The following is a 23,949-nucleotide window of genomic DNA, read 5'->3' as shown; positions in this document are numbered from 1 at the left end:
GGGAATGAATGAGAGAAAGAGGAGGAGAGAAAGAAAGAAAACCAAAGGGGAGAAGAGACGGTGAGAAGGGGGGGGGAAGAGAGAGAAAAAAAAAAAAAAAAACTCCTGGGTCACCTGTATGGAGAAAAAAACAAACAAACAAAAAAAACAAACAGAGGAGACCGCAAACAACAAAGAGCAACATAATAATAGAGAAAACAAAGCACCATCACAATAAACTAGCTAGTCATAGATATCAATAGTTACTAAATAATAAACGATATTGTGCAGCACGCAAGATAGACAGCGCACAGTGTGCTTTGAGGCAGCAGCCAAGAAAGCTTTAGTCCGCGTCTGTGAATACCCATGTGTGCATACCTGTGTGGATCAGCATGCTTGCATTCCAAAGGTTTCTCCATGTAATGATCTGCTAGGGAGTGTGGGGGGGCCACAGCCCCGTCCTCCAGGGTGTGAAGCGGGTATGGAGGAGATCAAAACTCCAGACATCCAGAGGCCCCCAGAACACAAGAGACCATGGAAGACCAACAGAGGGGCAGCCGCGCCACTGTTCCAGTAAGAGCTGAGGAGAGTCCCAGATGAGGGCTCGCCCAGCAGCCGCGGAGCAGAAGTCAGGGGGAGTTGCAGTGACGCGCCCGTGAGCTCCGCCGGCCCCCAGCTGTGCCTGAGTGACCGAGCCCCAGGCCGAGAGGCCGGGGGCACCCCACCTCCAAAGGGGCCCGAGCGAGCCCCAGGCCCCAGGCCCCGACAAGCGGCCGCCAAGGAGTGAGCCGGTGTGTACCCGGACGCCCACCCCCAGACACAAAGAACCACCAACACACCGACACCTGAGGGAGTCCGCCACCGGCAGGGGAAGTGGTGGTGGGTGGAGATAGGCCTCCAAACCTTGGAGGGCCTGAGGTGTCCCCAGAGAGGTGGCGTCTGATACCCAACCTGACATATAGACACAGACATACAGGCACACACAGACACAAACATCCATTCCCACCCTCATGCTCTCATATGCACTTACTCCACACTCAACCAACGTGGAGACAGACATAAAGAGACGCTGTACACACAATCACACTCCCCAAGCGTACTCTACAAACCGGGTCTAGGTACCCTTGCCCCTGGAGGGGGGAATTGCACCCAGACCCAGGTGGTGTTACCCTTTTCCCTGCGGTGGGGAGAGGCAGACCACCCCGACTCCGCAGCAGCAGGGAGGCCCCACACCCCAGACCGCAGTCGGACGGCCAACTCCTCCTAGCCCCCCCGCTCCAGCAGGCCGCAGAGAATGGGGGTGGGAGAAGACTCCAAACCTCCCTCCACCCGCTCATTGTAGTGTTGATGCATGTGTGTTCTAAGGTGCAAAAAACCCAGGAGGGCATGGAGCTACCTGCCAAGGAGCAGCAGGTAAGCGCATAGTCCCTCCTGCTAGCCCTCAATGACTAAGTGTATTTAAAATTGAGAGGTGGGCAACGACGTCAGGGGTGAGGTATACACCCTGATGGTAATTTGGACTCCGTGATTGTGCCCACCCCCAAGATCCTATATGTATGTGTAATGAGAGTGTGAATAATGTGAATGTCTAAGTTGTGGGATAAAATTGAGGCAGAGGCAGCCAGAAGGGGACAGAGGGGGGGGGGGGGGGGGGGGTCTTCCTTCTCTCACCCCAACCGGTCACAGCAGATGGCCGCCCCGACCTGAGCCTGGTTCTGCCGGAGGTTTCTTCCTGTAAAAAGGGAGTTTTTCCTTCCCACTGTCGCCAAAGTGCTTGCTCATAGGGGGTCATATGATTGTTGGGTTCTCTGTATGTATTATTGTAGGGTCTACCTTACAATAATACATACAGCCTTGAAGTGACTGGTGATGTGATTTGCTGCTGAATGAATTGGGAACTAATTGGAAATCTGGATATTAATTAAATAAACCTGCTTTGAGCATCAATTAATTGTTGTTTGAAATTCTTTATAAATATATAAATATAGTGCCACTCTTCTACTGTTTAAATTGCAACTGTTTAAAACTGACTAATTTATTCATACACTTGAGCATAAACACACGCACAGTAAATGGCCTGTATTTGTACAGCGCTTTACTTAGTCCCCAAGGACCCCAAAGAGCTTTACACTACATTCAGTCATTCGCACATTCACACACACATTCACACACTGGTAATGGCAGCTACATTGTAGCCACAGCTGCCCTGGGGCGCACTGACAGAACATTGCAGAACCTTCAGCACCTCGTATGAAAAATATTTGACTGTGTGCATGCTTTTAGCACTGTTTGGATTTGAGAAAATCTAAAATAAATCGAAATTTGCTTTTAGAAGTTGTTTTATAAAGTTCAGTGGTATATTATGCATACAATAGGACATCTATTTAGATTTACATCTTCCACAGAAAAAACTGCACATTACTGAAACTTAGTATACTGGACTTTGTTGTTGTCCCACACAGGTTCAATTTCGAGTGGTAGATGGCTCAGTGCTCAGTCAACCAAGATTTTATGATAGTGGGCACAATGAGATAGATAAGCTGCTTGTAAACAGTACTTTTATGCTCTCTTTTTCCATTTGGATAAGAAAGAAAGAACCAGGAAACAAAGGCAAACAAATAATCTGTGCCTTTATCCCAGATTCACATTATAGGAACAGCTGCTCAATGACCACTGTAGTCTTTGCTTACTGCACTTTTATCTAGATCTATGCAAAGTGATCCACTACACCTACTTTTACAGTTAAATCATTTTATGAGCACTGATGCCATTTTAATCTGAGTTTCTACTCAAATACAATCAGTAAAGAAAAACACAGTCTGTGACGTTTGTTTTGAAGGAAAAGGTATTCCCTGCAAATGTTTATCTGTGTGAGACTATTCAGAAAACAGTCATTTTGTTTTATAGGTGAGACACTTGGCCTCTTTTTTCCTTGTTCTACGTTTGTCTTTTGTCCGATTACTCTGGAACACAAGATGGAAAACTGATATTCTCATGTTAAAAATATAGAAAAAGGATTTTATCACCCATAAATGTTAACTTCTCATGCCTCTAAGCACAAGCAGGAGCAGAAGTGCCCTCTGCAGTTTGTGTGTGGAAGTGCAAAAGCTTACAGCACCTGGTATTCCCAGGCAGTGTCCCATCCAGGGCCGTGCAGAGAGCTTTAAAGGGGCGGGTGCTCAAAGTTAAAAAGGGGCACATTGAACCAGGTTGAATAACAACAACACACATTCATCAAGAATCTAATATGGGAAGGGCAGGGCTGTGTTGATCTGAGACTGTAGACATTAAAAAGTCCATAGGAGAGATGGTAGCTGATTAAACAAGTGTCATGAGATAATAACAAAATGCAAAGATTGGTGACAGCGCTTGGAACCATAAGGCAACAAAAACTATGAGAAATAAACTAGACTCTGCCTGTGAATCACTCTTTGCTTCTCTTCTTCCTTCCATCCCATCATTTCATATATCACTCTCTACTTGCTGTCTATCTGAGAACAAGGCACAACTTGTTATTGCAATAAACTATAATCTAATCATCCACACCTAACAACTCCAGCACTTAATCTATAATACACTCAACAAAAATATAAACGCAACACCTTTGTTACTGCTCCCATTCCCAATGGGATGGACGTAGAGACCTAAAATTCATTCCAGATACACAATATAACCATCCCTCCCAAACAGTGGTCACAAATCAGTCCAAATGTGTGGTAGTGGGCACATCTGCTATATTGAGATAATCCATCCCACCTCACAGGTGTGCCACATCAGGATGCTGATCTGACATCATGAGTAGTGCACAGGTGTACCTCAGACTGCCCACAACAAAAGGCCACAGTTCTCCCTCTGAACCACTAGATGTCTCTGTTATCTAAATGAAGACGTGCAGCACAGCAACCACAGCAGCGCTCAGATCACACGTGTCCTGTTATTATGTATAAAAGCATGAAACAGGTGAGACAGGTGGGATCAATATTAATGTTGTGGAAATATATGAAAAAGAAACAAAAGAGTGAAAACATTTCGTGTTTCTAGAAAGATCTTTCAGCTCATAGCTGCTCACAGACTGTATTTACAAGTGACAAACTGCAACTCTACAGTACATCTACAGTATATATCAAATATATTCTGTATTCAAATCTATTGAGTGATGTTTGAAAGTCTTTCCAGGTGAGTTTGATCCAGGAGGGTCTGAAGCCAGAGTCAGACAGAGACTGTGCAGAGACTGTAGAAGGACAGAGCAGCAGCAGAGCAGTCCAGATACACTGATGATCCTCTGTCAGATCCAGAGGGACACACAGGGATGATGCTGGACTCTACATTGTGTCTGACAGTGGAGCTGTTCTCAGAGCAGTTCACTCTGCAGCACTGACAGTCATCTGCACTTCTTCTCATTCCTCTGTCAGTCACTGCTGGATGAAGCTCTCCTCTCCACCTCCCAGTAACATGGCCCAGTCAGAGCGTCTCTACACACAAGCTGCTGCTGCTTCAACCTCTCTGGATCATCAGGACACAGCTCCTCCTCTCTCAGCACACACACCGTCCTGTTTACCATCATCACCACCACCACCTGCAGAGAGAAGAAGGAAGAGCAGAGGAGATAAACGAGTGTTTCCAGAGACTCTTCATCAGCTATCAGTCAGTGATGCAACACATCCAGTATAAAGAGCAGCAGGGACTTCAGTGCTGGGACTGTACTAGGACTCATTGTTGCTTCACTTTTTCTAATCTTTGGATTTTCATTGAAGTTGCTGACAATGTTTTTCCCTCCTAGTTTGAGTTTGGACTTTCATTCATTAGAAGAACCTTGGTGTGTCCACTCTGAGCTCTGTAGGAACCCCAACAACAAGCCCAACAATCCAGATGGACGGTTCCAGCTGTTAACTGGAGGAATTCCATCCAAACATCTGCTCTCACTAAATTCTTCCTCACCTACAGACTGTGTTCTTCACTGCTTTAAACTTGGAAATGAATGCAGTCATTGGTCTGCGTGCTGCTTTGTTCAGAGAGCTGATTGGCTGTTGACAGTGTTTGATCAGAGCGTGACAGCTGTTACTATGGTGACCATAAAGGTCAGAAACAGGAAGTGTTTGTGTCCAATCCTGAAGCCTGTCACCGTTCTCCTCTCACAGCTTCACTGAGAAGCTGCAGCTTTACAGGAAACACTGGATCTTTGTTTCATACTGACTGTGTTTAGTACAATACTGCTGACAGCACCACCCACTCACTCCATCACTCTACTTACACCAGAGTCTCCAGTCTGTAGTCTGGACTCTGCTGAAGATCAGACAGCTGCTTCACATCTGGATCCTTCAGGTTGTTTCCTCTCAGGTCCAGCTGTCTCAGATGGGAGGGGTTGGACTTCAGTGCTGCTGCTAGATAATCACAGCTGATCTCTGACAAACCACAGACACTCAATCTGTATAAAGAATGAAAGATGTAAGTTTATTAGACAAAGTGTGAGCTTGAAATCATTCAGTGTTTCATCATCTGTTCAGAGCTGAAGAAGGTTCAGAATGTAGAAGTTTAGAAAATGGAAACTCCAAACAGCTGAAGCCAACAGGAAGCAGCTTCAAACAGGAAACTGTGCAGAGTTTCAGACTATATTTCCTGATGCAGCCAGTTGGATTTTGGAGATTTGAATCTCTGTTCTGTGACTAAGTCCTTGAATCATTTCTTCCAGCTGGTCCAACAAGACAGACTAAGTATTGGACATGTGTTGTGGCTCCATTAGGGGAGCTTCTAAATGTGATGTGATGGCCCCTCTGGGTCTGTCAGGTCACAGGACTGAAGAGAGCTCAAACTGGGCACACAGTTGTTCCAGTCTGGACCAAAGACTCTATACTGGGACTGAGGGACTGCTTTGACTGCACCCACTAGGACTTTTTAAAGGCTTATGTTTGCACTTTTTCACATACAAATTACAACCTTTAATAGAAACCTATTGGTCAGCATCTTATTAGCCTGCTGTTAGCTTCATTCCACAGAAAACTGAGAGAAACTAACAGAGTTGATAAAGAATAAAGAGAAATGTGCTGATTTAAAGCCTTTGAAGTGCTTCAGATGATCTCTGTCCACTTCTGTCCACTCATTCATTCATGTAAGCTTTCTAATGCAGCTTTGATCTTCACAGTCTGCTTCATGAAACTCATTCTAACCCTGAATGTCAGAGTGTTCCTCCTTCTCTTTCCCATCATTCATGCTGGCAGTGGAGGAGATTTGGATGTTGGACTGTGTTTTGGATGATGTGTGTATGTTTGTGTTGGACTGCTGTCTGTAAAGCAAACACACATTTTGATTTGGATTTCAGTGTCAGAAAGACTTTAAGGTGGAATGAAGGGTTGGAGAGTTTCACAGTGAATTATCCAGTGGAGGATTTTTCTTCTTCTTTGAAGGTTTGAAATGTGAACATTGTTCTGCTGCAGTCAATGGACTAAACCAGAGAAGAAAACAGACTTCACCATGAAGATCCTCAGTGTGGATCAGTATAATATCAGCCTGATGTCTGCAGTTTAGTGTCAGCACAACTTTCACATCATATTCATATCAGCACAACTAAAACATGCTGACTGACCTCAGAGTTTCAAGTCCACACCCTGGACTCTCCAGGAAACCACACAGATGCTTCACTCCTGAATCCTGCAGCTTGTTGTTGCAGCTCAGCTCCAGCTCTCTCAGATGGGAGGGGTTGGACTTCAGCGCTGCTGCCAGATAATCACAGCTGATCTCTGACAAACCACAGTGCCAAAATCTGTATAAAGAATGAAAGATGTAAGTTTATTAGACAAAGTGTGAGCTTGAAATCATTCAGTGTTTCATCATCTGTTCAGAGCTGAAGAAGGTTCAGCATGTAGAAGTTTAGAAAATGGAAACTCCAAACAGCTGAAGCCAACAGGAAGCAGCTTCAAACAAACACAACAAGAGAAAAAACTCTGAATGTTTCACATTAAAGTCGTACATTTATCATAAAAACAGGACAAAGACTTGAAAAAGTCGTGTTTTTCCTTCCAGGAACCACAAGGCTTCACTTTTAAAGGTGAAGTGTGAAAGAAATGGACATATTTGAAGTCCAACACCTTTTTCCAGTCACATTATTAAAGCAGACAAACTACAAGCTCATTTTCATTCCATCAAGTCATCTTCTGACCTGGACTAACAACACTGGTCTCTATGGCTGTATCCCAATTCAGGGTCTGCAGCCTTAAAGTACGCATTTCAAGGCCGATTACGTCACAGCGGCGTGCTGAAGGCTGTCCCAATTCAAAGGCTGCTCGAAATGCGGCCCTGAAATGCGTCCTTCATTTCCCTGAATTTCAAGGCTGTGTCAGTGTAGACTTCGTGGCCCAACATATCCCAGAATGCATAGCGCGGTGGTGGGTGTGGATAATTTTGCCGAAAAAAAAACGGCGGATGAGGGGCACCCGAAGAGTAAACTTTAAGTAAGTACTGAATATTATGTCACTTATTTATGTGTAAATGTTTAATAACGAAGAACATTAAAACATTACTGTTGGCCACATGTTGGCAAAGTTATGTGACATTTGTACTAACTTGGTTTTAAAGCCTTTACTTTAAAATATACGCCGTTCAATAGCTGAGCTTAATCTTACAGAGAATGATCAAACCTCAGGTAGAAGCAAACAAAAAAATGAACAAAAGATTTTCTCCTTCATTTCTGTCAAACAAAGCTGTATGACACGTTTCCAGCTGTTAGTATCATGGTTGCTAGGCAACATGGGCAGCGCAACGGAGGCTAGACCGTCCCATTTCACAAGCCTCGCACTTCCGGCCTTAGCGGTCTTTGAGTACGCGGCCCTTGAGGATCGGTGAGGCTGCGTACTTTAAGGCTGCAGATCCTGAATTGGGATACAGCCCATGTGCAGCTGGCTGTGAGACCAGTGCTCAGGGAGCGTCTACAAAGTGCAACACTGAAAGAACATCACACACTCATTTGCTTCCAGCACTTTCACACAAACATCTACTGTCATTATTGTCACCAAACTCTGTGGATCCTTTATTGCAAATTAAAATGGGATCAAATGGTCAGAAAAAAGAGGGTTATGAGGAAATATGATGAAATGTTTTTTATCAGTTTCTATCAGTTTTATTTGTCATATGCAAGTTAGCACAGGGTCAACATTGCAATGGAATGTGTTTGACGAGCTGCAGTCACTCAGCAGCATGATACAGTAGGAGAAAATATAATAAAATAAAATAAAATAATACAGAAAATAGAAAAATAGTGAGGAGCAAATATTAGAGAGACATGATAAAAGAAAAAAGATGACTAAATATATATATGTATCTATAAATATAAATATATGTACACTAGTGATTAAATAAGAAAATCTTGAAAAGAAATATGACAGGAGGGCAGATGGGATATTGCACAGGAATGAGCAGCAGAAAATCACAGTATTGCACTTTTAAATATAAATATCAATAACAATAAAGTGGAGTGACCAGTGCAGATTAAACAGAGTACTTGTGAAGCTGCAGGGTAGCTTCTGAGTGCTGTGTTGTGTGTGTTTAAGTGTTGTGGTTGAGGTGTCGAATGGCTTGGTGGTAAAAACTGTTTTTGAGTCTTGTAGTCCAAGCAGACAGGCTCCTGTAACATCTGCCAGATGGTAACAAGGAGAACAGCTGATATGCTGGGTGGCTGTGGTCCTTGATGATGCTGTGTGCTTTACGGAGGCATCGCTGGAGATAAATGTCCTGAATGGCAGGAAGCCTCGTGCCAGTGATGTGCTCTGCTGCCTTCACCACCCTCTGTAGCGATTTACGGCTGCTGGCAGAGCAGCTTCCGTACCAAACTGTGATGCAGCTCGTCAGCAAGCTCTCAATTACACACCTGTAAAAATTTGAGGTGATGTTGGCATTCATGCTAAACTTCCTCAGCCTCCTCAGGAAGTAAAGCCACTGGCGAGCTTTCCTGATAGCAGTGTCTGTGTGAAGGGTCCAGGAGAAGTCCTCAGTGATGTTGACTCCAAGGAATTTGAAACTGCTGACCCTTTCGACCTTGACACCGTTGATGTGGATGGGCTGGTGCTCTCTGACTGGTCGTTTCCGGTAGTCCACTATCATCTCTCTAGTTTTGCTGATGTTGAGAGTCAGGTTATTTTCCAGGCACCACTCGTACAGTGCCATCACCTCATCTCTATAGGCCGTCTCATCGTTGTCTGTGATGAGGCCTATGATGGTTGTGTCATCCGCAAACTTGATGATGATGTTGGACTCTTGTTTAGCAACACAGTCGTGTGTGAACAGGGGATATAGGAGGGGGCTAAGCACACAACCCTGTGGCGTACCTGTGTTTAGGATGAGTGGTGAGGAGGTGTGCTTACCAACTCTCACCACCTGGGGCCTGTTTGTGAGGAAGTTTAGAATCCATCTGCACATCGGTGTTCCCAGCCCAAGGTCGACGAGCTTCGTGGCAAGTTTTGAGGGGATGATGGTGTTAAATGCTGAGCTGTAGTCGATGAAGAGCATCCTTGCATATGTATTCCCTTTCTCCAGGTGAGTGAGGGTGGTGTGCGTTGCCAGGGCGATGGCATCCTCTATGGCTCTGTTTGTCCGATAGGCAAACTGAAGAGGGTCCAGTGTGTCAGGGAGGGATGAGCAGATGTGACCTTTGACCAGCCGCTCCAGGCACTTCATGATGACGGATGTCAGTGCAACAGGACGGTAGTCATTCAGACAGGAGATCACTGATTTTTTGGGAACGGGAATGATGGTGGATGCTTTGAGGGACGTGGGGACCACTGACTGCCTCAGGGAGAGGTTGAAGATGTTGGTGAACACCTCTGCCAGCTCGTCTGCACACACTCCGAGTAGCCGGACTGGGATGCCGTCTGGTCCTGGAGCTTTGTGAGGATTTACCTTTTTAAAGGTCCATCTCACAGCTTCTGTTTTCAGAGTTAGAGTTGCAGCCTCACTGTCCTCCTGAGGGTAGAGGATCTGCTCTCTGTTGTCTAAACGAGCATAGAAGTTGTTAAGCTCGTCTGCAAGAGATGCAGTGGGCTGAACACTGACTGTGTTGACCTTCTTGTAGTCAGTGATGCAGCACAGTCCATTTCACAGTCGCCTGGTGTCAAAGCTGTGGTAGCTGGACTCCATTTTGTCCTTGTAGTCCTTTCTGGCCTTTTTTATGGACTTTCGGAGGTCATACCCGGCTGCTTTATATGCATCAGCATCCCCGGAGTTAAAGGCAGAGGTCCGCACTTTTAGCTTGGAGCGAACGTCTTTATTTACCCAGGGTTTCTGATTTGGATATATGCGAACAGTGGTTTTTGTGATGGTATCATCCATGCACTTTCCAATATATCCAATGACAGAGTCTGTGAGTTCAAATGTTGTGTGTTAGCAGCAAGTTATTGAATCATTTTCCTCAGAAACCAAAAAAAAAATGATTGACAAACATGTTTTTACAAACTCAGTGTTGGACTTGGATCAGCAGGATAAGCTGATGCTTAAAGGCATTTGAGTCTCGCTGTATGAGAGTCCAGTTATTACTCAATATTTATGGATGATGTTCTTTCAGTGTTGCACTTTGTAGACGCTCCCTGAGCCTCACAGCCAGCTGCACATGGATCAGCTGACATTACCCAGCATTAGAGGCGGGTGTAAAAAAATGGATTTTCCTATTTAAATGGTTTTAATTTGAATAAAGCGATGTTGATTCATTCAATCCTGAATCGATTTTTAATATAAATGTATTTTGCCAGAATCTCAGGTTAAAGCTCCCAAAAGTATTTCAACAACAAGCAAACAGATAAAACAGTAAATGAGAGCAGCTAAACACACAAAGATGGAAACACAGAGCGTGGATCGTTCACTCGACGGCACGTACACGGACACGCCGTCGGGGCTGAAAGTGGACGGCTCACAGATCCTGAAGCTGCAGGTTTCATCTGTCTCCAACCAAAACTGAGTGAACCAGCAGCAGAAGAAGATCCAAACTACGCTTTACGTTTGATGAACATCGTCATGAATTCTCTCTGACTTTGACCTTTACTTCCTGCACAGCTCTCTCTCTCTCAGTGTACTTCAAGAACAGTTTACCTTCAAAAATCTGTTTCCTGCATTATTCACTGCTTATTACGCACCAGTCTGCTGTTGTGTTCACTGCTGTCGGCCTCCGAAAACAAAGCCTCATTTCTGCTGTTCAATACTGAAGAAATTTAAACCTTTTAAAATGATGACAGATTACAAACTCTCAGCTGTGTCTGTAATCAAACCTCTGTAACTTTGCTTCCCTGCAGCAGCATCAGCTCATGTTCACACACATGTTGATTCATGGTTTGCTTCAGTTTTTGATGGACTGCAGAATATTTTGAAGGTTATCTGCTATAAAAAGCCAGAACAGGAAAATCTGCTTCATGTGTTTCTGTTTGATCCTCAGTGGCTTTGACACAAAGGCCTCTGCTGTGATGATCACACCTCTGATCAAGTCTCACAGTGTCAGCTTTGTTTTTATACATATGGATATGTGCTGATAAATGATCAGAATTATAATATTTCCCATTGTCTGCTGTGTGCCGTGACCTTTGACCTGCTAAAGACAGTCAGCTATGGATTATTCATTGTTGTGTCTGATACTTAGGACTGTGAGGAAGAACACTACACAGTTAATCAGGGTCCCCTCTCTCTGAATCAGGAAAGGTGGGCAGGCCGTGTGTGGGCCGCGGGCCATACGTTGAGTCTCACTGTTTGAAATGTGAACATTGTTCTGCTGCAGTCAATGGACTAAACCAGAGAAGAAGAAAACAGACTTTACCATGAAGATCCTCAGTGTGGATCAGTATAATATCAGCCTGATGTCTGCAGTTTAGTGTCAGCACAACTTTCACATCATATTCATCTCAGCACAACTAAAACATGCTGACTGACCTCAGAGTTTCAAGTCCACATCCTGGACTCTCCAGGAAACCACACAGATGCTTCACTCCTGAATCCTGCAGCTTGTTGTTGTTACTCAGGTCCAGCTCTCTCAGATGGGAGGGGTTGGACTTCAGTGCTGCTGCCAGATAATCACAGCTGATCTCTGACAAACCACAGCCGCTCAATCTGTATAAAGAATGAAAGATGAAAGTTTATTATACAACGTGTGAGCTTGAAATCATTCAGTGTTTCATCATCTGTTCAGAGCTGAAGAAGGTTCAGAATGTAGAAGTTTAGAAAATGGAAACTCCAAACAGCTGAAGCCAACAGGAAGCAGCTTCAAACAAACACAACAAGAGAAAAAACTCTGAATGTTTCACATTAAAGTCGTACATTTATCATAAAAACAGGACAAAGACTTGAAAAAGTCTTGTTTTTTCCTTCCAGGAACCACAAGGCTTCACTTTTAAAGGTGAAGTGTGAAAGAAATGGACATATTTGAAGTCCAACACCTTTTTCCAGTCACATTATTAAAGCAGACAAACTACAAGCTCATTTTCATTCCAACAAGTCATCTTCTGACCTGGACTAACAACACTGGTCTCTATGTGCAGCTGGCTGTGAGACCAGTGCTCAGGGAGCGTCTACAAAGTGCAACACTGAAAGAACATCACACACTCATTTGCTTCCATCATCCAACCTGAAGAGGAAACAGAGACCCCATCTCCTTCAAAGTAAAAGCTGCTCCTTTTGGACTCAGTATCAAAGAAAGTCTACAGTATAACATAGAAAAGACAGAACAAAGTTTTGGTTGTTTTTAAATTGTGCAGAAATGAAACTACACTAAGCTCAATTATGTGACAGACATTTCATCCCATGTCAGTTTGGCCTCATCCTGGGCCGGATTATCCAGCACACACTCTGACCACAGGCCCAGGGGCCACGCACAGCTGGGCTCCATCCAAGAGACATGAAACAAACCAACACAATAATAAAAAGCACCATGTGATCTTCTTACATCTTCAAGACAAACATAGTAAAAACATGAGCATATTTGTTTCCTGATAAAATGATGTGACAGGTAGAACAGAGTAAAGTGGTGGTGTTACAGCCTTTCTCCCCTCTGCTGCCGAGGCTGTTAGTCTCTCCCAAACTCAGCTACAGGACTTCCAAATGAATGAAAGCAGCAGAAGTGGCTTTACAAATGAAAGAGGAAGAGGAGAAGAAGAGGAGAGGGAGGCCACCCTGACCATCACTCCAGCTGAAAACATCACACTTCCATTAAAGTTGGTGAGAAAATGTTGAGCAGGATGAGCTGCTGGCTAATCTGGAGGCTGTAGCAGCAGCTCACAGTCACAGTGGATTTCCACTCATGAAAAAGCTCTGGCTGCTTCATTTCTCATCTCATATCAGAGACTTTAATGCTTCACTGAAGCTGTACTGTGATGCTTCCATATTGCAGTGAGGCCTCCATAATGATTTCAGCTGTTCTGTACACACACTGTGTGCCCTGTATGGCTCAAAGTCTCTGCAGCCTGTTTTTATCTGCTATCATCAGATCTTCATCATCCTCATTCACATCCCTTACACACTCTACAGCCTCATCAGCACTGACTTCATTTTCACTGACTGATGGAGCACAACATGAACCTGTGGAGGCTGAAACACTGTCCTGTCAAACATCTCCCCGTCACCACTCCACTTCTGTCAGCCTTTAAATGAACCCTGCTCAAGTCTGTCACTTCTGTTTGGAGCCAAAAGGAAAAACTGCTGTTCAGTCGTTTGGAAAGACAACATTTCTGAAAGCACTCAAACTTCTTCACATTTGTCTTCAGACACATCCTGAACATGTAGGAACTAAAGAAAGTTTCAAACATCAATCAAAGACCTGAAATATAGAAAAACTAAAACAGCCGCAGTCAGTGAACTCACCTCAGAGTCTCCAGTCGACAGTTTGGACTCTCCAGTCCAGCACACAGAAGCTTCATCCCTGAATCCTGCAGCTTGCTCCAACTCATATCCAGCTCGTTCAGATGGGAGGGGTTGGACTTCAGAGCTGAGGCCACAACTTCACAGTGAGACTCTGAGAGTCGGCACTCAGTCAGTCTGTGATGATAGAAAATATAAAATGTGTTATTATAAAAGCAGAAAATCTGCATTATAAACACAGACTGAATGTATATGAAGACAAAACAGAGTGAGGTCATAATCTGATGAATCTGCTCTTCACATCTGTGCTTCAGCTCCTCTTACTGTGTTTGACATGACACAACGATTGAGTCTCTCTCAGACCTGCAGACTTTTAATGAGAATCTTTGTTTGGCTTTAATCTGCAGATGAAGGAGGAAGATGGTGTCACATTTAGGCTTCCATAATGTCCACAGTCTGTCACTGAGATCTGATCCAGAGTCAGAGTGAAGACACACATTTGGACTGTTTCTTGTTTTGAATCTGACTCCAGAACATTTTGAATGAATTCAGCTCAGTGAAGAGTTCCAGCTGGAAAGATGATCTCTGTTTGCTACCTGCTGTCAGGTACGACTGTTCACGTCCACACGCAGGAAAAACCTGCTGACTGTTACCAAACGGAGCAGAAACCGCATCACTGGACAATAATGATGAATGAACTCAGAGCTGCTGATATCAGATCTGATTTCAGGGGAGCTAAACACAGAAATGATTGGCTCATTTTAGCTTTCTGAGCCATTATCTGCTGGTGTGTCGCTAGTTGGCAGAAAATGATTTGTATTCCTGTTCAGGGCTTCAGTGTTTATGAGTCCAGATCCAGGTGACAGCAAGTCAAAATGATGTTACCTGTCTTTGTCCAGCAGCAGCCTGTATTCACTTTGAATATTGTTATAACCTGACATGGATCAGTTTGTCTTTGATTGGTTTGTAAATGTCACTGTTTCCATTGGACCTGAGTGACGTACAAAGACAGAGAGGGAGAGAAAGGAGAGAGAGGATGGAGACAGCAAAGAGAGAGCAAACACAAACAGGTGAGAGTGGACAGGTGACCAAGGTCAGCAACCAATCAGAGAGCTTCTGTTTGACCCACAGTCACTGATGATGACTGCACATAACCAAGCAGTGTGTTACTCTGATATCAAATATGGATCCTGCTCTTATAATAATGATCATCAGATGGTATTATTGTGTTATTTTGTAGCTGAATACGATGTTTGTGTGATTATCAGTGAAAGAAGCAGTGAGGAGGATGGAGAGAGAGAGAGGACAGAGGGTGAAGTTAGAAACACTAAAAGGATTTTTCATGGATTTCATGGATGATTTGAGTGATTTCCAGCAGGACACTTAAACATGTCAGTGGACGTCCTAAAGAACATATTCACTGATATGAAACGTGTCATTGAACAGGATTAATATCAGTGGAAACATGGTGGAAACAGCTGTGACTGCATGGATGTGACACACTTCAAATCTGTTCTCCACTCTTGGATTTGGGATCCATGGAGCTGCTGCTGAGTCTGTACAATAAAGGAATGGTGTGGAAGGTTGCAGCGTACGGACACAAACACTTTGTGCTTACAATCTGATTTTATTTTCAACATTAAACTACTAACCTACACTGATCAATGATGCTAATGATCACATCTGGACTCACCCAGCCTTTCTGCAGGTCCTCACAGCTGGAATCAGTCTCTGTCGTCCCCGCTCTGATGTGTTGTACTTCTGCAGGTCCAACTCATCCAGAACCTCCTCTGACATCTGCAGCATGAAGGCCAGAGCTGAGCACTGGATCTCAGAGAGTTCCTTCTCTGATCTGTTCTCTGACTTCAGGAACTCTTGGATCTCCTGATGTACTGAGAGGTCGTTCATCTCCATCAGACAGTGGAAGATGTTGATGCTTCTGTCAGGAGAGATTTCATCACTGTTCATCTCCTTCAGGTTGTTGATGACTCTCTGGATGGTTCCTGGACTGATCTCTGTCTGACCCAGCAGACCTACTAAGAGTCTCTGGTTGGACTCCAGACAGAGGCCATGAAGGAAGCGAACAAACAGGTCCAGGTGGCCATTTTTACTCTGGAGGGATTTCTCCATGGCTCTCCTCGGGAAATCATCCAGAGATGATTCATCCAGAGATGGTTTAATGTGGGGAAACCGAAGCAAATTAGTATAATCATGATAGTCAAAATCAAAGTCAGAATCATAACAAAAATCTCCCAGGAAGTCTTCCACTACCTCTATCTTCCTGTTGGTGTGACAGTGGAACATGTAGACGGCAGCCAGAAACTCCTGAATGCTCAGATGAACAAAGCTGTAGACTGGTTTCTGGAAGATCACACACTCTCTTTTGAAGATCTCTGTACAAACTCCTGAGTACACCGAGGCCTCTGTCACATCCAGACCACACTGCTCCAGGTCTTCTTGGTAGAACATGATGTTTCCTTTCTCCAGATGTTCAAACGCCAGCCTCCCCAGCTTCAGAAGAACTTCCCTGTCAGCCTCCGTCAGCTCCTGTGGACTCGTCTCGTGTCCCTCATGGTACTTGTTCTTCTTCCTCTTTGTCTGAACCAGCAGGAAGTGTGAGTACATGTCAGTCAGGGTCTTGGGCAGCTCTCCTCTCTGCTCTGTAGTCAACATGTGCTCCAGAACTGTAGCAGTGATCCAGCAGAAGACTGGGATACTACACATGATGTGGAGGCTCCTGGATGTCTTCATGTGGGAGATGATTCTGCTGGACAGCTCTTCATCACTGAATCTCCTCCTGAAGTACTCCTCCTTCTGGGCGTCAGTGAAACCTCGTACTTCTGTTAGCCTGTCAACACATGTAGGAGGGATCTGATTGGCTGCTGCGGGTCGGGAAGTTATCCAGACGAGAGCTGAGGGAAGCAGATTCCCCTGGAGGAGGTTTGTCAGCAGCTGGCTGACTGATGACTTCTGTGTGACATCAGACAGCAGCTTCCTGTTGGTGAAATCCAATGAAAGTCTGCTTTCATCCAGGCCGTCAAAGATGAACAAAAGCTGAGAGACAGCCAGCTTCTCTGCTGTGACCTTCTGTAATGTTGGATGGAAAACATGGAGCAGCTCCAGAAGACTGTACTGCTCATCTCTGATCAGGTTCAGCTCCCTGAATGAAAGCAGAACCACCACACTGACATGTTGGTTCTCCAAGCCCTCTGCCCAGTCCAGAGTGAACTTCTGCACTGAGAAGGTTTTTCCAACACCAGCCACGCCGTTGGTCAGAACCACTCTGATGGGTCTCTGTTGGTCAGGTAAGGCTTTAAAGATGTCCTGGCACCTGATTGGAGCGTCATGGAGGGCGTCCATCTTGGAAGCTGTCTCCAGCTGCCTCACCTCATGTTGGGTATGAACCTCTTCACTCTGTCCCTCTGTGATGTAGAGCTCCGTGTAGATCCTGTTGAGGAGGGTTCTACTTCCTGTTTCATCACTTCCTTCAGTCACACGTTCACATCTCCTCCTCAGACTGATCTTATGTTCATCTAAAACCTCCTGCAGACCAACATCTGCTGAAAGAAAGAAAAACAATGAGACTAAAGAGAAAGAAAAGTCTTCAATGTCTGAACAACACAAGAAGTCCAGTTTTCAGAAATGAGTCCATCAGCAGACAGATGTTCAGTCTTACTTTGTACACAGCTGCTCTGACTGGCTGTCTGCAGTCCAGCTCTGCTTCTGGATCTTTCTCCACACTGTGCAGAAGCTCTGATGGTGACACAGAAAAGTCAAAGTGGAGATACTTCTGTCCACCTTTGATTAGACTCATTATAAAAAGGAAAACAAAGTTTGAACACAGTCATGTTTCCAGTTCACTGACTTACATTTATTCCATGGACACTCACTCTAACCTGAACCACAGCTACAACCCAACATTGTTGAGGCCTCATCTCCTCCTTTCCTGACTGTAGAGGTTAAATATGCAACAACCAACAAATAAAAGAATTTGGTTCATTTCAAAGAAATTCACACGGTGACCAAGTAAAGTAACCGTAGTAAAGGAGACAACATCCCGTTGATGGTGGGATTATTTGAAAGATTTGCTTTAGTCACGTCACCAAATGCAGTTGAACCACCCGTGGATCCATGTTTGACCATTCTACCACTCTGAGCTCTGCTTTTTAATCATTTTATTATTATCATCATTCATTTATTCATTCTTTGGAGGGGGGCTATTTCCTAATGCCGCCCTAATAAGCTGATGTTCAAGGGGAAATATAACAGAAACTCTTTCAGTGTTATTCATTAATAAATTAACAGATAAACTGTGAAGAAGAAAAAAACTGCGATTTAAAGGAGAGAGTGAGAAACTTGATCATCCATCCTCATAATACATGTTTATCAGTATCTGCTGTGACCATACTGCAGTAATAACTACAAGTCTACATTTCTGTGACTGTTGATCAATCACAGCAGGAATCTGAGCTCATCTCTGCACACAGAGCAGCTTCAGCTCTGGGATAAACTGCTCGCTTCACGTCCTTCTCAGCTCACAGACACTCATCCTGATAGTTTCCTTTAACATTTGATGGTATAATTCATCTGAGTTTACACTTTATCTACATGAATACAGAAAAACAGACCCAAAACACCAGAAACCATCAGTTTCACTATGTAGAATATATTGTTGTTTCCTTGCTTTTAATTCAGAGAAAAACTCTGATTTGGATTTTCTCTGTTCTCTTTGCCACAGCCCATCCCAGCAGCAGCTGAAGCAGCTGACTGTCACAACACTGAATAACGCTTTAAGAGGAACGTCTTGATGCATTCTCAATCATCCAGGAAAGTAAATCTCCAAAAGTTGATTCTGTTCATCTGGCCGAAGTGTAAATGTGGTTATCCCAGCTGGACTTTTGTCAAAGCTGGAACGGCTCCTAAAGAAAGCTCCAGCCGATCCAGGAGAGAAGGACAACCGCTGACTAAGAGAAAACCTGTAGTGATGTGTCAGGAGTATCGGAGCAGTTGAGATGCATTTTTTCTAAACACCGGGTCTCTGTGGCTTTTAAACCCCAAAACACGCTGCGCCAAAAATTGGTCCACCCCAAGGATCGGGTCCCCCGACAGAAACAGAGTAACATAGTGTACGCTGTTAAGTGCAGGAGGATTGCCAGGATTTATACATCGGGGAAACCAAACAACCTCTGGCTACAACACAGAAGAGCTACTTCGTCAGGCCAGGACTCTGCAGTCTATTTACACCTACAGGCCAGTGGACACTCTTTCAATGATGAGGATGTAACATCCTGGACAGGGAGGAACGCTGGTTGGAGGGCGGAGTCAAGGAGGCCATTTACGTGAAAAGGGAAAGACCATCTCTGAATCGAGGAGGGGGCCTAAGGGTACATTTGTCACAATCTTACAGCGCTGTGATTGCAGCCATTCCCCAACTCTCTGTGAATGGGACTCATGGACATTGATCAATGGTCATGAGAATTTGCATAATTAAGATGACCTCCCAGCCCATTTGTCAGCTGGTGATCAGCTGATCACGGGGCCGGGTTTAAAGGAGAGACGCCACCCACCTGTTCGCCGCTCAGACATCGTTCTCTTCATGTCAGGAGCTCCGAAACTTTGCCGACGTCAGTTGCCGCCTGATTCAGCAACCGTGAGTGTTTTTCCCTTCGATCCTTTTTCTCATCCTGGCTCCGCTCGCTCTCCGTCTGTGACGACAGTTCCGAAGCCACGCTTCGTGCACTGATCGTTACTAGAATAACTGCGTGTCTCTTCCAACCCACCGCTAGCCTTCGCCGCGTTGGAGTCTAGCCAGCACGCCACACGGGCACGCCGAACTACTGTGTGTAATTCGCCTGATCGTGACACCATTGTTCCTTCAGTGGGCTGGTTTCAGTCATTATGCAAATGTACTGTTTATACGATTGAAACCTGCAGTCAGCTGAGACTGAAGGAGTAACCTGGATGAGAGACGAAATGTTTCTCCCACAAAACGCTACGTCCAGATGAACAGAATCAACCTTTGGAGAAAGTTGAATCAGTATTTCAGCTTTAAGAAGGTATTTTAACACAAACATCAGTCCTTCTACTTCAGTATGTTTGACACTGTTAACGAGTTTTCATGTTTCTGTAATCCACCAGTGTGCTCATGCTTTTTTAAGTGAAAACATATTTTTAATGATCAAATATAATTATGTTTGTTATTTGTGGATTTTAAATGTCCTTGACAGAGACAGATGATGATCATTATCCTGCACTGTGGTCTCAGGTTTGGTCGAGCTAGCACAAAGAATGGCTATGTTGAACTTCCTCCTGGGATCTACACTAAGAAGTGAGTCCAACATTAGCAGGGTCTCGTTCCTTTATCTGGATTCACTTTAGCATTCACAGTCACGTGAAGCTTGTTATTAACTCGATAAGTCAACCCAGGGTTTCAGCTGAGCGCTCACATGAAACACATGGTGTTGGCAGCATCTGATCAATCATATTCATGGAGACGTGTATCAGCAACAGAGCAGCTGAGTTTGCAGAAGGAAGTCAAACTAAACCATAGGCTATACCACCTGAAACACCTGAGTGGAAGCTCCTCCCTACACTGTGTTTGAAGCAAAGCACAAAGGAGACACCTGCTGGAGCAGCTGGAGTCCTACAGACACTCAGCCTCTTCACTACACAAACACCTCCTACAACATCCACTCTTTCCACTCTGACTGCTGTGTTTGTGGAAACACTCCAACACACACCGCTTCACATACCAACATAGAAATGTGTGAAAAAGAGCTGAGCTGATATTAAACATGAGGATTTATTTAGAAATACAGAGTCAGGAACAACATCTAGACACACATTACCTCTCAGCAACAGAAGAACATCCTTTAAAGTTTAAATCAATATCCTTCGACACGTTGCTCTTTAAGGAAACACAGCTGGGTTCAGGTCCAGGAGATTCTGGCCTCTTATTGATCCTAAAAGAAAACCAATAAATGTAACAGCTTCATGAGACAGGAAGGAAAAACTGGAAATATTAAATTAAAGACATGATGAACAAACTCATAAAAATAATGTACTTACTCTTTGTCACATAACAGACTTTTGTTAAAGTTTACACCAATATCCTTTGACCTGTTGCTCTTTAAGGAAACACAGCTGGGTTCAGGTCCAGGAGATTCTGGCCTCTTATTGATCCTAAAAGAAAACCAATAAATGTAACAGCTTCATGAGACAGGAAGGAAAAACTGGAAATATTAAATTAAAGACATGATGAACAAACTCATAAAAATAATGTACTTACTCTTTGTCACATAACAGACTTTTGTTAAAGTTTACACCAATATCCTTTGACCTGTTGCTCTTTAAGGAAACACAGCTGAGTTCAGATCCAGGCTCTGGATTAGTTTCAGGGTTATGTCCAGCTGAGCCTGGTATGCCCCACAGCTCTGGGCTTTAAAACAACACACACAGAGGTATGAGTGTGAATAATGATGGAGCAGTGATGTGAGTGCTGAGCTGTGACATGGAGAAGAGTCATGGACAGTTAGAGATGGTCATCTCACCTCTGAGCTTTGGTCTGGCTCTCATGTTCCCCACACAGAGTGCTTTTAGAGGGAGGGACTCCCTCCTCTCTGTCCTCACACTGATCCATGCTGCTGAAAACGTCCAGATGAACAGAATCAACTCTTTGGGGATTTACTGGATGATTGAGCATCAAGACACTTTTTTAATATTTTACTCATTTCTGAAGCTTTTTACCAACTTTGTTCAAATTGGTCTGCTGTCATTTTATTGTTGACAAAAAGAGACTTTGAGTTTGAGTGTTGACGTTTCCATGTGGGACTGTTGCTGCAACACCAGGATGTTACTACAGAATACACTTTATATTGTGAGCACTTGGATGTTAGTCCAGTGGTCCTAAACTGACACACCTGCACCTGGATTCATTCTGACCAGATTTTAACCCAACAGTGTTTCATACTTAATACATCAGACACAAACTCTGCAGCTGTCATTGTGTGCAGTGTGTGTGCAGTGTGTGTGCAGTGTGTGTGCAGTGTGTGTGCAGTGTGTGTGCAGCGGGTCACTGTGTCCTATGAGTGTTATACTACAATAAACAGAGCCTGACCGTGGGCATAAAGAGGGCAACAACCCACTTATGCTCTAAAGATGAAGTTCTGTTTCTCTTCAAATGAGCCTCAGAGCATGTGGAGGGTCATTGAACGCATCACAGATGACCTCAAGAACAACAGGCTGAAGAACATAAAAACAAACGCAGAGTTTCTGTCTGACGGTTTGAACATGAAACAGGAATTATTGAACAAAAACGGCCAGTTTACTAATTTATGATCAATCATCAACGCATTCACCTACAATACACGAATGAACATCACCAGTTAAACTGAAAATAACCTGCATACAGATACGACAGCAGACTATAGCAAACGAGCAGAGAAATGCATTTTATAGATGAAGTGTTGGCAGCGACTTCCGAAAAGCAACTCTTAGGACAGCCCTGTCTCACTGTCAGCAGTTAATCAACATCCACTGTTGAAAACACGCTGTTCTTTGAATCTTTGGGCTGAAGGAAGGACAATACTCGGTGTATAAATGCTCAATCAACAATCATTTATTCCCATACAATTCAACAATAAGAGCATTACAACGTCCGGACGGGAGAGATGCTACCAGAGGGTCAGGCACATGTCTCAAAATGGTGACGGGTTGCTCAGCTTTTTATAGTCTCTAGTGGCCCCCAGCTAGTCGTAAAAGCCAAAACATCACATTTTTTCTCTGTTACAGCGCCTAAGTTATGACCTCGGCAGTTGTTTCTCTGCTTTCTGTAAGGTGGGGGTGTGGAATGTGGTCTATCTATCTCCCCTGTCTTTAGACACAGAGTCTCCTGCTTACAACCTTCTCTTCATGATTCAACAATTAAGCATGTCAAGAAAACAGTGTAACACATTCCCAGCAGATCAAGGATACAGAGTGATGCACATTTATCTAATGAACTAATATGTGACTATGTTCTGTTAACTCAAAAGTATAATGAGAACTAAACTTCATACAGCTCACACACTCTATATTAAAGGGTATAATGTGATTTACAGCAGTATTCTAATTCAACTACTTTGATTACATATATAAGGTAACATAAAATAACAGAATAATTTAATAATTCCCCCTTTTGATCTCTGAAAGAGATCACTTACAACATGCACTCCAGGGTCGCAAGGTCCAGGTTTTCTTGATCCTGAGGCCCTCTGTCCCCCTTTAACGGGTGGACCATATGGGGGATGACCTCTGTGTTCACGCAGTTCAGATGCAAGCAAAGTTAGCTTTACAACCATAACAGCAGTTACAGATGACACTCCCATCACTCCCAATTTTCCCACAGCTTTATTTTGGTGCTCCAGTTTTCCTCTCCCATTTTAATGCCCCCTTATACCTTTCAAATGTACTTAGACTAGAACCTCTGTCTAAGGAGCTTTTAACCTTTATTTTTATTGCTGCAGCTACCAGTGTCTTCCAGTTGGGTGATTCTCAGCTTCTTTCTTCGACCTCCGGGGTTAGACCACCCTTTAGTCATTGCACAGTTCTGGGGATTATTCTGCCCCGATTTCAAACAAGGATCTGTGTGTTTTGGGTTCACCGGCGTGTCCCCCTTTTTGCCAAGAGCCTCTCGAACCTCGTTGGTCTGGTGTTCCTGGTTTTCGCCAACCCCTTCATGGTTATTGCTGTGTTTGTGGGATCCATCTTCTCCAGGAGCCCAAACGTGTGAAACTCTGCACTCAAGTTTCAAGTTACAAGTACAAATTTTGACCCTATTTTCTTCCTTTCATTTGATTGGTCAATGCCATGTCAATCCCTAACTTTCAGTAGCTGTTGAAAGGATAAAGTTGTGGTATGTCAGTGGTTAGAATTACCATTATTACTCTCCCTAGCCTTGATAATCTAATATTGTTATCCATTGTTGTTCTAATGATTCAAATTTGGTTTAAAATATTATGTTCAGGACCTATTCTAATCATAGTCTATGTGTGTGTAAAAGAAATCAAAAATTAGTGAACCCTTTCTAAGTCTAACACATTATAAGCTTAAGTTTTACCATAGCTAAATTATTAAACACAGAAATAACGTCATAAGATGTTCATAAAACCATTGTTT

The 23,949-nt window shown here is 43.9% G+C and overlaps 2 protein-coding genes across 2 annotated transcripts in view; both read right to left on the bottom strand.

Moving 5' to 3' along the window:
• Nucleotides 1-23,949, bottom strand: part of LOC145425170 (ribonuclease inhibitor-like) — a 291,209-nt gene that overhangs the window by 235,825 nt on the left and 31,435 nt on the right. The gene's annotated exons all lie outside the window — the stretch shown is intronic.
• The window catches only part of LOC145425144 (NACHT, LRR and PYD domains-containing protein 12-like), a 596,587-nt gene that overhangs the window by 566,029 nt on the left and 6,609 nt on the right, over nt 1-23,949 (bottom strand). Inside the window, exons 2-7 of the mRNA XM_080298036.1 lie at nt 21,345-21,437; nt 21,083-21,232; nt 20,863-20,976; nt 20,643-20,756; nt 17,471-17,547; nt 15,488-17,354 (exon numbers count right to left, since the gene is read on the bottom strand). Of these exons, the coding sequence (XP_080154162.1) occupies nt 15,488-17,354; nt 17,471-17,547; nt 20,643-20,756; nt 20,863-20,976; nt 21,083-21,232; nt 21,345-21,437 (2,415 nt within the window). The remainder of the gene's footprint in view (nt 1-15,487; nt 17,355-17,470; nt 17,548-20,642; nt 20,757-20,862; nt 20,977-21,082; nt 21,233-21,344; nt 21,438-23,949) is intronic.

This window comes from Astatotilapia calliptera, chromosome 3, assembly GCF_964374335.1.
Source record: "Astatotilapia calliptera chromosome 3, fAstCal68.1, whole genome shotgun sequence".
NCBI lineage: Eukaryota > Metazoa > Chordata > Actinopteri > Cichliformes > Cichlidae > Astatotilapia > Astatotilapia calliptera.
This window is presented reverse-complemented; position numbering and strand designations above follow the sequence as displayed.